Below are 12,959 nucleotides of genomic sequence, written 5' to 3' on the forward strand. Positions count from 1 at the left end.
GGCCAGAGGAGAAAGGCGGGAAGGCCTGGCTCCAACAGAGGCTCAGCTGGCCAAGGCCAGGTTCACGGGCCTCTTGCAACCTTGGTCCCATCTGAATGGGGAAACTGATCATCCGGGTGGGAGGACAACAGAAGACGTCACTTGTCAAGTCTCCAGTGGGAGATTTACTTTGCCGAGGGACCCAGCTCTTAGTGTGAGGACCCCCCCCCCCGGGAACTCCTGTGTGGGGCCCAGGCTGCCCCCTCCCCAAGGCCACTCCCCACCCCCCCTTCCCCCAGGCCCCAACTCACCGGTTCTGCTCTTCAAGCTTGGCCAGCAGCTCCAGCTCATCGGGGCTGAGGTTCTCGGAGTCAGAGGTGGGGGAGCAGGTGGGGGCCGACAGGGCCTCCTGGGATGAGGAGTCTGGGCTCAGAGTGGGGCTCGCCATGGTGGGCAGGCTCATCTGCTGCGAGCAGGGCCAGGTCACAGCTCTGTCTGGGGGCCGGAGACACATGGTCAGCACTGGGTGGGGGCGCCCACCCTGTCCTGCCGGCTCTGGGCCGGCTGAACCTGCTGCTCACCTGGGGGGCGTTTCCTCACCCCAGGCTGCCCATCTCTGGTCTGTCCCCTCAGTGCCCCCTCATCCCCATGTCAGCCCAGCTGACGGCCATGCTGGCTCTTTCTACACCAGACACTAGTTACCATGACCCCTGCCTGTGTCCAGGGGCAAAGGCTCCCTGTCACCCAGGCCTTGGGGGTACAGAAGCCCCTGCTCAATGGCCCTTCCTGACAGCCCTGGTCCCTGTCTCTGGCTGTGGCCTGTCCTGGGATCCCTGGCTCAGCATCTGACCTTCTCCATCTAATCAACCAAAGTGGGCTGCTGGCACAGCCAGAAACAATTATTCTCTACTGTTAATTGTCTGGTGCTGCCAACGGCCGGAAGAGTCAACTCCCGGGGGCTGGGAAGCCAGGGATGGACGCGTCAGAGTGCTGGGAATGCGTGCCCCAGCCGGTGTGGAGCCAGAGCCACGGCCCTCATCAGTACCTGATCTTGGCCTGCTGTGTGCCCAGCGGGTGCCAGGCCCATCTGTCTGATTTTTCTTGGGGAGGATCGGGCCCCACCCTCCTGGGGGCTTCCAGAACACTGGCCCCTCGCTTTCTGCTGGCTTCAGGGCAGGCAGCTCAGCACCCGGCCGAGAGCGGGGGCTCTGGACTCAAACGAACCTGTGTCTGAACCGCGGATCCCCCTCAACCAGCCAGACCTGCTCCAGAGGGTGGCCGTGAAATGGAGTGAGGCGCCGCTCGTCACATGGGAGAACGGTGCCTGAAGCTTCAGGATGGCTCTCTAGATGTTGGCCTTTATTACTCATCCCGGGGCCAGGGCCAAGGTCCAGCTGGCCTCCAGGGTTCTGCTGTGGCTGGTGTGGGGTGTGGGGACCGTGGCAGGGGCTGCCATCACCCTGGTTGATGGGAGGTTTCAGGGGTTGGGGATGGCTAGGGGAGCGACGGGAGGGGCCGGGGTGGTGTTCTTTCTACCCAGTCCCGTTTCTGGTAAGCCCAGGCTAGCGTCAGAGGTCTGAGAGGATGGGAATCTCCAGGGCCACGGAGGCAGGAAGAAAACGCTCCTCCCCTGACTGTCGCTTTAGACGCGTCCTTCATGCCTGGAATCCACTATTGCCCTTGGACCCCACGTGACTTAGCTCTGACAGCTCCGCCCAGAGGGGCCCTTGTCCGGGCCCTGGAGAGGAGGCGTTTGGTCCCCCAGGCAGCAGGACAATGACAGAACAACAGTAAACCATTTCGTACCTGCCATCAGGTCACTGGGTGCCTACTCACAGCCCAAACTCAGACCCCAACTAACACCTGAGTGCCCACGGCTTGGCTGGGCTGGACCCTGGCCATGCACTTGATTCCAGCCTCCTTGCCTTGTGCTGCCCTGTCACGGGGTGGGAGCGAGGGGGACATCTTTCTTTTTTCCCCTTGTAGGGGGCCCAGAACTCTTCCTTCCCAGGTCCCTGTGGCTCCTCAGGGCCACTGGCTCTGCCTCTGGCTCCCAAAGACTCTCCAGTTCTGTTGGGTGCCGAGAGCTCTGGCTTTGGTGGGCCGTACGAAGTCTCTCGGTGGCGAACCCGGCAGAACCGTAAGACCTCATCCTCCCACCGCCTCGCTGGCCGGCGACGGCTGCCCCAGAGAACAGTCCACCCGACACCATCTGGCCTGGAGTTACCTTCTCCCGAGAGAGGGACAGGGGGGCCACTCCGAGCCTATTACCAGGTCAAAGTCTGTGACCAGCCAGGGCAGAGGCGGGCTGTGCACAGGAAGTGCTGGCCTAGAAGGATCTCTCTGGGTGCGGAGGAGCTGGAAGGCGGGCTTGGGAGGTGAGGAAGAGGTGTTGGAGACCAAGAGACTGCACGCGGCCAGGGCGGTGGTTCGGGCCAGCTGTCTCCTTGCTGAGCCCAGGAGCTCCAAGCCCTGGGGTGGAAACCCGTGCTGCCGCCCCCAAAAGGCCCAAGAGGATGGTTGGAATCCGGGCTTTGGATTTCAGATCACAACCAGGGGCCAGCCACTACCAGAGTTTGTCCAGATATTTATCACATATTCATGTACACTTCATACAGGAAGTAAAATTGATTCAGCTCACAGGGCTGAAATTTGCAGTCTGAGAGGCAGAACCTTCTGATTCCTCAGGAACTTTCTCTTGACTCTTCACCAGACTCTCTAAACACTGCCTGGCCCTGGAAGCCATCTTCCTGATGTGCGCGTGCGCGCGCGCACACACACACACACACACACCCCATACACACTAACACACTCATATAACTGACCCGCACCCCCCCTACACTCACACACACACTCATGCACCATCTCACATCCCCACACACAATCTCGCACCCACACTCATGCATACACACTCAGATACACGGCCCACTCATACACTCCATCTCACATCTACAGATTCTTGCGTGCACGCACACACATACATGCCTTTCCCGCACAGACCAGATCTTGCCACCTGTGGGACTGAGTAGGTTGGGTCGGACGCCGGCTCGCTGCCCTCTTAGCTCTGAGGGTGCCCTGCCCCCCCTCCAGGGCGTCACAACTCTTCCCGGCTCAAGCGGTCCTTCGTTGATGCCCACTGAGGGCCATCTGAGTGTCTGGCACTGTTCTGGACACAGGGAAATGGGCAGAAATAGGCAGATGAGGCCCCGCCTCCCTTGCCTGATGGGCACAGAGACCCACAGATGGGGCAGGAGGTTCCCTCAAGTGCTGAGGGGCCACGGGCCTGAGACGCACACGCAGGTCCACTGGGTCTGAGGTCCCGGCCTCTCAGCGTCCTTAACTTCAATCCCCTTTGCCTCTGCTCCACCTCAGCCACTTGAGGGGGGTTCTGGGCCCTGCAGAGTAGGCAGCGGGCCACCTACCGATTTGCCTGCAGGCACTACCACCCTCCACACACCCACAGGGTGCCCCATGGCTTATGAGGCTGAGCCAACCTAGAGGGGTGGGAAGACACTGCCAGTGCACTGGGCCAGGGGGTGCGGGGGCAGAAGGGCCCAGATGCTGGCTGTTTTCCACCTCCCTCTGCCTCTCCCTCTTCCTCTCCCTCTCCCTCTCAGAATGGGGCTTGGACTCTGCCGGCCACACGTCCTTCTTGAAGTCTTCTTCCACCTGGCCTCTCTCCTGCCTTTCTTCCTGGGCTTCCCAGTCTCCTGCAGGGCACCTCTTCCTCCACGGACCTTGCCTCGGCCCCTGTCCCTTCATGCCCCCATGGGTCTCACTGTTGAGGCTTAAATGACCAAATACATGCCAGCAGTTGGGACGCTCTCCTTTTCCCAGCTTTCCCTTTCCCCTGAGCGCCAGCCCAGATTGCCAACTGGCTCTTGAACACTTCTATCAGATCCTCTACCAGGGTAAGAATCGCCACTGTCCGGGTCCTTGTCACTGCGGTGCCTGCACTGAGCCCCACGACAGAGGAGTTGAGAGATTGGACCCACCTGCCCACCCACCGATATTTACCGAATGCCTGCGAGGTGCTGGGCACCGTACTGGGCAAACACCAATGCAGCCACAGCCCTCCCGGCGCACACAGGGCATAAAGAGAGTAAGAAATGGCCATCCAAACTTTCTATCACAGAAGGAGAGGCATGCTCAGGAGAACAGATAGAGTGGGAAACAGTCTGGCAATTCCCTAAAAAGTTAAACACGGAGTTACCCAGCAGCCCCGCTCCTAGATATCTACCCAAAAGAATGGAAAACACACGGCCACATGCAGACTTGCATGTGGCTCTTCATAGCAACGCTATCCGTATCAGATAAGAAGTGGAAACAACCCAATGTCCATTGATGGATGAACAGAGAAACAAAATGTGGTCCATCCATACAATGGAATATTACTCAGCCATTAAAAAGGAAGGAGGCTATGAAACCTGCTACAACGTGGGAAGGACCTGGAAGACATTATGCTCAGCACAAGAAGCCAGACACAAATGGCCACAAGTGACATGATTCCATTTGTATGAAATGTCCAAAGTAGGCATATCTATTGGGACAGCAAGTTGGCTAGTGGTGGCTGGGGGCTGGGGCCTAGGGCAAATGGGAGAATAGGGGGATGGGGGATTTCTTTTTGGAGCGATGGAATGTTCTGGAATTAGACAGTGAGGACAGTGTACAACGTTGTGAATGTACTGAAATCCACCGAACTGTTGGCTTTGAAAGGGTGAATTTTACGTTATGTGAATGATCGCTCAGAGAAAATGATGCTAAGGAATGGGGTGGGATGGCAGAGGGACCACAGGGCAGAAGCAGGAGGGAGGCCACTCTAGAAGAGACTGGGGATTTCTGCAGGGCCAGGCCCCCACAGGGCCCTGTGGGCTAAGGCGGGAGCCTGGCTGGCCTTGGCTTTTAGGAAGACCTTCCTGGTCCACAGTGTGGAGATGCTTTTCACACTCCCCCGTCTCCTGACTAGAGCCAGCCGCCTCTCCGGCTACAGGCAGGCCTGCGTGCTGTCCTCCACCCGCCTGCTCACCCAAGCCTGCTTGTCCAGACCCTCAGCCACTCCCTACTTGGAGACAGAGCCCAAATGTCCACTGCACACAGCCCTGCTAGCCTCCCCTCCTCCCGCATGCCAGCCCCACCGTGCTCAGCCCTCCGCAACCACCTGCTTCTTTCTGCCTGTGTCTTCACACACGCTGTTCCTCTTGCTGGAAAGGCATTCTCCAACACTTTGAATATTTTTTTCCTGTGAAATTGTTCCTGTCACCCCCATGTCCAGCCTGCTGGCTCACTTCTCTCCTCTCTGCAGATAGCTCCTACACGTGGCCCAAGGAACGTTCTATGGCAATTACTTCTAGTGTGTGTGTGTGTGTGTGTGTGTGTGTGTGTGTGTGTGTGTAGCAATTACTTCTACACATGCCCGCCTGCCCTCCAGGGTCATGAACATGCTGAGGGCAAGGGCCTATCTTCTTTAATTTTCTACTCCAAGCTCCTAACACATCTGGAATTTAGCAGGTGCTCGGTAAACATTTGCCACAAGAAGGAAGACAAAAATTTCTGTGCTGTTCAGCCAAGTGATCAAGGTCAACACAGACAGTGATAAGTCATACTGAGAGCTCGGGCCCGTGATGAGATGACAAGGGCATGTCACCTCTGTGTCTTTCTCCCCAGAACACATCACCCCAGTTTAACTATGAGAAAAACATGTGACAAACCCAGACCAGTGGACGTTTTAGAAAATTCCTGACCCGTCCTCCTCAAAACTGTCACCAGAAATAGGAATAAGCCTAAGAAATTGTCCCAGTCATGAGGAACCTAAGGAGATTTGACGACAAGATGTTACGTGGATCCAGGAAATTAGGAAAAGAAAATTAGGGGAAAGCAAAGGAAACCTGAATAAGGTGCTGACTGTAGTTAATGTATCAATGTCAGTCTGTTAATCATAACAAACATGCCAGACAAACCGAAGACGTTACTAAGAGGGGAAATTGGGTGTGGGGTCTGCAGGAACTTTCTGTACAATCTCAATTTTTTTTAAAGTAGGCTCTGGGGCACCTGGGTGGCTCAGTCGGTTGAGGGTCTGACTTCAGCTCAGGTCATGATCTCACGGTTCATGAGTCTGAGCCCCGCGTCGGGCTCACAGCTGTCAGTGCAGAGCCTGCTTCAGATCCTCTGTCCACCCTCCCACCCCCGCTCCTCCCTTCCTTGCGTGTGTGCGCTGTTTCTCTCAAAAATAATTAATCATCGGGGTGCCTGGGTGGCTTAGTCGGTTAAGCGTCCGACTTTCGCTTAGGTCGTGATCTCGCGGTTCGTGGGTTCGAGTCCTGCGTCGGGCTCTGTGCTGACTGCCAGCTCAGAACCTGGAGCCTGTTTCAGAGTCTGTGTCTCCCTCTCTCTCTGACCCTCCCCTGCTCATGCTGTGTCTCTCTCTCTCTCTCCTAGAAATAAATAAAAATATAAAAAAATATTAACCATTAAAAAAAAATAATAAAGTAGGCTCCATGCCCAGTGTGGAGCTTAAACTCATGACCCCAAGATCAAGAGTTACATGCACTGACAGAGACCTCCAGGCACCCCGCTATCCTCCGTTTTTCTGGAAATCCAAAAATGTTCGAAAAAATAAACTCTATTTTAAAAATAATTTGGAAAAAAAGATGCTATATCAGTGTAGACAGAAGAGTAAAGAACAGCTGTAACACACGCCAGGTGCATAGCGAGCAGGACACGCACCAGGGCCCTTGACCAGGCTGCGGGGGAGGAAGGCTTTGAACTTGGATTTCCGTCCAGAACTTCTGCCCTCTCTGTTGTGTTTCTCCTTAGAAATAATCTACATAAAACTCGAACTGCCCAATTTACTGGGCACCAAGGAAAGTGCAGTCGTTGGTTTTCAACAGGGAAGAGGGAGTGAGTGTGTTGTGTACCCTCATTCAGAGCTTGGCATTTTCAGAGGCAGGAGTAGAGACCCCGGGGTTTCCTTTCAGTTTGGCTCCCTACATCCCCTCCCCGCTGGCTTCTGACCCTCTACTTGGAATGGTGATGGGGGACACAGAACCATTTCCGAATCTGATGCCTCAGGAGATGCCACGTGACCCCCTGGCTCCAGCTCCTCGGGCAGTGGCCTCACGTCTGGGCCCTTTTCCTTGGCGAGGGGTTCGGGGCTTACTGCCTGTCCCCCTCATTTCCCCAGTTCTAGCTGCAACTCCATGCTGCTCTAGACTTTTCCATACCCGTGTATCTTCTTCCATGGCTCTGTGTGTGTGTGTGTGTATATAACTGCCCCCAGATCTCTGGGCCTCCTGGGGGAACTTCAGAGCCAGTAGCCTGCGTTCAAATCCCTCCTATATCCCCTTCTATCTTTGGGATATGCTTTGCCTCAGTCTTGTCATCTGAAAACAGGGTTAACTGTTAAATAGGCCCACAGGTTTGGTTGGGAGGAATGCCTGAGCCAAATAAACTTGTCAAGTGCTTAGGACAGGAGCTGGCCCATAGTAGTGTTCCCTGCAGGATGGAAAGTTCCATGAGCGCAGGGGCTGTCCACCCCAGAGTGGTGGCCCTCTTTAAAAGTTAAATTCTGGGGCGCCTGAGTGGCTTAGTCGGTTAAGCGTCCGACTTCAGCTCAGGTCATGATCTCGCGGTCCGTGGGTTCAAGCCCCGCATTGGGCTCTGTGCTGGCAGCTCAGAGCCTGGAGCCTGTTTCGGATTCTGTGTGTGTCTCTCTCTCTGCCCCTCCCCAGCTCGTGCTCTGTCTCTCTCTGTCTCAAAAATAAAGTTAAAAAAAAAGTTAAATGCAGTAAAACCATAATTATCATTATTGGTAATAATAGCAGAAGCAAATACCTTTCAGACTAAAGTCTGAGAGGTAGGCCATTATGACCTGTGGAATCCGTTCTGACCTAAAAAAAAAAAAAGAAAAGTTTACTACCCTGTATCATCACCAACTTTCTTTCTGAAACAGTTTCATTCCTGGCAAACCCCTCATTCCTCTAGGTCCCCAAGAATGACGAAGAACATTTAGAGCCTTTATGAGCCTTCCAGGGACAGGTGAATAAAAGAAGTGGCGTCTTGCACTTCCGGTGCCCGCGTCAGCTGCACAGCCTCGCTGGGCCAGGGGGCAGGGGGAGGTGAGTACGCCCTGCCTTCGGGAGCTCTCCAAGGCCAATGGGTCGAACTCCTTCTGGGGAAGAGATCTGGGCACTCTTTTGTAAGTGGGTTGAGTAGGAAGGCTGTCAGATCTGAAAACGATGCAAGTATTTACTAAGCATCTGCTGTGTGCCCTATACTCACGTGAGGCTCAGCCGTGAACAAACAGAGAGGCGCCCTGCCCTCATGGGACTGGGGTTCTTGTGTGGGAGGCAGACCTCAAGGAAAGGGTCTCACAACACATCACAGCACAAGGAGCCATGAGAGACAAGTGCAGGCGAGTTGTGCGGCCGGGGCCTTCAAAACCTCCCTGGAAGGGATACGTCTCTTCCCTGGCTCTGGTGAGTTCTTGCTCCTTTCGCTGCCGCTGTTTGGCTTCTGAAGCCCACATGCTACAGACTCCTCTGGGCAGGGTAGGCTTTGCTGCCTGTCCGGGTTCTTCCAGCTACGGGGCCCTCTTCCCCAGGGAGGGGCACACGGTGTGGGCCCCGTGGGTCGCATCTGGGACACAGGGCCCACCAAGCGCAGCACGATTCCCTGGATGCACCACACTGGCTCCTCCTCTGTGGGCCCCTGTCCAAGCACCCTGCCTGCCTGGAACACCCTTCCCTGCCAGGCCTGCCCTGTGAGCCCTTCTCTGGGCCCCTGCGTCATCCTTGCTCCACCTTCCCTGACGACCCGGGGCTGCATTGGACCCTGCTCTGTGCTCCGCTGCAAGCTGTGTGCAATTCCAACTCATGCTTCCACTCGGCAAGTGGCGGGCGTGGCGGGAAGCGCACATGCTGGAAACTCGGTTCCTCTGGCTTGTTTGGAGGATTAAATGAGATAATATGTAAATGGTGCCTGGCACAGGGCCTAGCATGTGGCACGGGCCTGATCACAGGGCACAGCAAGGCTGGCTTCAGCTCTTGCTTCACGATGCCGAGAGGGTCTCTGGATGCAGGGCAGGGACCACGTGTGACACTCTTTCCTGCCCCAGCACCTGCCTCAGTCCCTAGTACTTGGTGAGGCTTAACCTAGAACAATCAGCGTCTCTCTCTTGCAAGAGGAAACTGAGATCACCTTCTCCTTGCCCCCTGCACCTGCCAAAGCACACGGATGCGAAGATACAGGCCTGCACCCCCATCTAGGATAAAAGCGCACTGGGGCTGTTCACGAGCCCTGCCTGGGAGCTTTCTCATGTTTTCCCTGGGAGTTCATACTTAGCCTGTTCTGAGGAGCCTTCTGACCCTGCTGCATCTGCACAAGGTCCCACCCGGGGGGAAGCCGTGGACACCGTTTCCTGTGTACCTCGTGACCTTCAGGAGTCTTTACCACCCCTCCCTTCAGCAAGTGGGCAGCGCAAACCTCTCCCTACCCAGGTCTATGCATCAGAGCCGTACGCGGGGGCCAAAGGCATTGCCAGCAAGCGGCCCCCCCCCCGCCCCCGCTACCCTCCATCCCCCTGGGAGGCTTCTGCGTGGCCACAAATCCCACAACAGACTAGCTCTCAACCCCCACCTGAGCCAGCTTCCTGAGACGCAGCCGGGACACAGAGAGACGGCCATTACCCAGTGAGGTGTCAACGAATGACAACCAGGGGACAAGGGCAGCCAGTGATCCTGCTGGCCCCCGTGGATGGGCGGCTGCCCTGCTGGCCCCCACTGACCCCTTCCACATGGCGCCCAGGGGACATTCAGGACCACATCCTAATCTCGTTGGCTCCCTTGTGGTACAGAGGAAGGATCTAAGGATTTATCCTCCCATTTTCCAGATGGAGAAGTTGATGCCCCGAGCCAACATGGGCTTCTTCCCAGGGCCGCCCAGAGTCCCCTGGTGAATATCCACCCAGATGCCTGCCCTTGGTTCTCTGGGGCTTTCCAGGCAGGCTTGTGGCTGCACAGGAGCCCAGACAGGCAGAGCTGGGGCTGGCCGGGCCTGGGTTGGGCCGGGCCGGGCCCCAGGCTCCTCCTCACTGCCTGCAGGCCCGGCCACACCACCGCGCCCGGGCTGAGATCTCCTTTCCTCGTCTCTGTGCCTGGGCCAAGCCACCTGCAGCTCCTTCCAAGCCACCCGCCGTTGGCCACAGAGGCCCAGGGGCACCCACAGGTTGGATCCGAGGGTGAGAGCCGTAGGGCGGCAGGATGGGGTGGGGAGAACGAGCAAGACCGGGGAAGCCACGCGGGCTCGGATGCCGTGGAGCGGGGGGGGGGGGCCCTCTGGCTCGACCAAAGCCAGCCCAGGGACAGACCAAGCTGACTACTCACTTGTGTTCCCCCCAAAGCCTCTTCAGCACATTCTTCCCCTCTGAAAATGTTCCTTAACAAAGAGCTGTGTGCTTCTGGCAGCCCCGACCCAGCCCACCGAGCCCCAGACGCCAGGGCAGAAGGGAGCCGGTTCATGGTGGCTCGGCTCCGGGGCGTGGGGGAGGGACTCACGCAGGCGGTGAGGGGCTGCACCTGCCGCAAGGCTGGTCCCACTTGAGGCCTGGGCCAGGGAGAGCGGAACCCCCCTCCCCTCCCCACCTGGGGGTGGCCCACATCAGGGGGAGACTTCAGTGTAGGAGATAGAGACAGGACAGTGTGGTGTCCTTCCTTCTGTCTGAAGAAAGGCAGAGTGGGGAGGGCCGGGTGGAGGGGCAGAGGCCCCAGGGTAGGTGTCCACAGGGGTGCTGGAAGATTCTGGGTCACCCTGCCACCCTCCAGGGCCCCATTGGGGACTCCAGGCAGGCCAAAGCTGGGGGCTTTGGGTGCCCTGGGGGGACCTGGGCAGCTGGCGTCCACAGAGGCATGTGAAGGTGCTTGAGGAGTCCTGCGTGTGCGAGTGTGTGCATGCGTGTGTGCGCGTATGTGGGGGGTACTAATTGCATGTGTGTTGGAGGCCCTAAGTTTTCCGGTGTGCGTAGGGGATCCAAGTATCTGTGTGTGTGTGTGTGTGTGTGTGTGTATGTGTGTGTGTGTGTGTGTGAGCGTGCACGCCCGCACATGGGGGTTCCTGGATGCCTGTATTAGGGGACGGCATGTCCGGCAGTCTGAGTTGTGGAGGGTCCATGGTCATGTCTCTGTGCGCCAACTGCCGGCTCCCAGATGTGCGTGTGTGCCGCGCACCCGGTGCATGGGGGGCTCTCCAGAGGCTGTGTGTCTGGGAAGGGAGGGGAGGGGAGGGGAGGGGGATATCTGCTGGGAGGTCCTGAGCCGGAGGGGAGGCTGGGTGTTCGGGAAGCAGGCTCAGGGGTGTGTGTGGAGCTGCTGGAGAGTGCGGGGAGGAGCCTGTGGAGTGATTTTTCCGGGTGCCCTTGGGCATGGGGTGCTGAGGGTGGGAGATGAGCCCGCAGGCTGAGGTCAGGCCTGTGGGTACGAATCCTGATTTACAGAGGCTAAGGGAGGGGTGCGTGGGGCTGGAAGGCAGGGGTAGGGGTCTGAGGGTTCTATCCTTGGGGCCGCGGGCAGGTCTGGGCCCTGAGAGGGTGCCAGGAGAGGCGAGGGAGGGGGGTGGCGAGGCGTCTGAAGATGGGAGGGGTCCTGAGGAATCCGGACAGAGGGAGGGCGGGGGGGGGGATCCTGGGCCTGCGGGGGGCGCGTGGGGGGCGGGTCTGCGGGGTGGGGGCTGGGGGAGCCCTGAAAGGTCCGGGAGGAGTCCTGCGCTTCTGTGGAAAGGGTGGGCGGGGGTTCACGGCCGAAGGGGGTAAGGCTCTTGGGGAGGGGGCGGGATGGGGGAGGGAGCGCCCGGAAGGGTCCGGGGAGGGGCCCCGACGGGTCCGGAGGCACCAGGAACGAGGGTGGGCGGGGGCCGGGGCCCAAGGCTTGACGGCCAAGGGTCCGTGCCCTTAGTGCCGAGGGCTCCCGGCGCGGGTTCCGTGGCGAGACGGCCCGAGTCCCGGTCTGGCCGGGCCCCCGCGGGCCGCAGCGCGGAGCCGCCGGCCTGAGAAGGAGACCCGGAGGCCCGGCCCGCGCCGCCTGCCTACCTGCGCCGAGCGCGCCGCCATCGCCGTGCCGAGCCTCACCGTCCCGGGCCGCGCCGCTGGATCCCCGCCGCGCCGCTCGCCCCGCAGCCCCGGCCCGGCCCCCTCAGCCGCCCCCCGGGACCGCGGCCGCCGCCGGTTCTGCCGCTGCCATTTCACCCGCTGACAGGAGCGGCTGCCCCGCCCCTGAGGCCCAGTCAGCCAATTCGCCGCCCCCAGGCACCCTGGCTCCGCCCACTGCCCAGGAGTGACGGGATGTCGGACCAATCCGTGGCCATTCCGTGAGGAGGGCCCTGGCTACGGCCAGAAGGTTGCCGCCTCTAAGGAGAGAAGCAAATTGAAATTAGGGAAGCTGTGAAGGACGGGCAGTTTTTCCTATCGACATGTGGCATCCTGTTGAGCAACACCTGGCGGCACCAATAACGAGGAGGGAGGGGTGTGTCTCTGAGGGAAGGCTGCGGCCCTGAAGAACCCGAGACAGAGGCAGCCAAGCGTTTGGCTCTAAGCCCCGCCCAGAGCCGGGCTTTCTGCCCAATAACGAGACGTCCTGAGCCGTCCATTATTATCTGCCCCTCAAATCTCGGCCATGGCAACTGTTGGGACTCTATAAAGAAGATTGACACCTCGGGACCCAATAACACCGAAGGAAGGCGGTGCAGTAACACTCTCTGACCAATGGGATCGTGAGGTTGGTTTGAGGTTGGTTTGAGGTTGGTCTCCCAGGCGGTGGGGCTTGAGGCCTGGATTGAATGAAATAGGGGAGGGGCTGAGAGGGGCGTGACCCGGACCAATAATGGGGCGGGGCCAGTAAGGGAGAGGCTAAGGGGTTGGGTCTGAGAAGGGGCGTTGGCAGGCTGAGGGGGCGGTGCTGGGACCGCACCTTGAGAACGGCTTTATGCTGGGGGCG

At 58.6% G+C, this 12,959-nt stretch overlaps 1 protein-coding gene across 5 annotated transcripts in view; it reads right to left on the minus strand.

The window, feature by feature from the left end:
- EVI5L (ecotropic viral integration site 5 like) overlaps positions 1 to 12,116 on the minus strand; it is a 28,761-nt gene extending 16,645 nt beyond the window's left edge. For 4 of the 5 annotated variants that reach the window (XM_039251630.1, XM_039251628.1, XM_039251632.1 and 1 more), the window contains exons 1-2: positions 12,056 to 12,116; positions 291 to 474 (exon numbers count right to left, since the gene is read on the minus strand). In XM_039251630.1, the coding sequence (XP_039107561.1) occupies positions 291 to 442 (152 nt within the window). In that variant the 5' untranslated portion in view covers positions 443 to 474; positions 12,056 to 12,116. The remainder of the gene's footprint in view (positions 1 to 290; positions 475 to 12,055) is intronic. The other variant, XM_039251629.1, reaches the window with a different exon arrangement.
- Positions 12,117 to 12,959: the final 843 nt, after the last annotated feature.

This window comes from Hyaena hyaena, unplaced genomic scaffold (genome assembly GCF_003009895.1).
Source record: "Hyaena hyaena isolate Hyena2069 unplaced genomic scaffold, ASM300989v1 scaffold_396, whole genome shotgun sequence".
Classification (NCBI taxonomy): domain Eukaryota; kingdom Metazoa; phylum Chordata; class Mammalia; order Carnivora; family Hyaenidae; genus Hyaena; species Hyaena hyaena.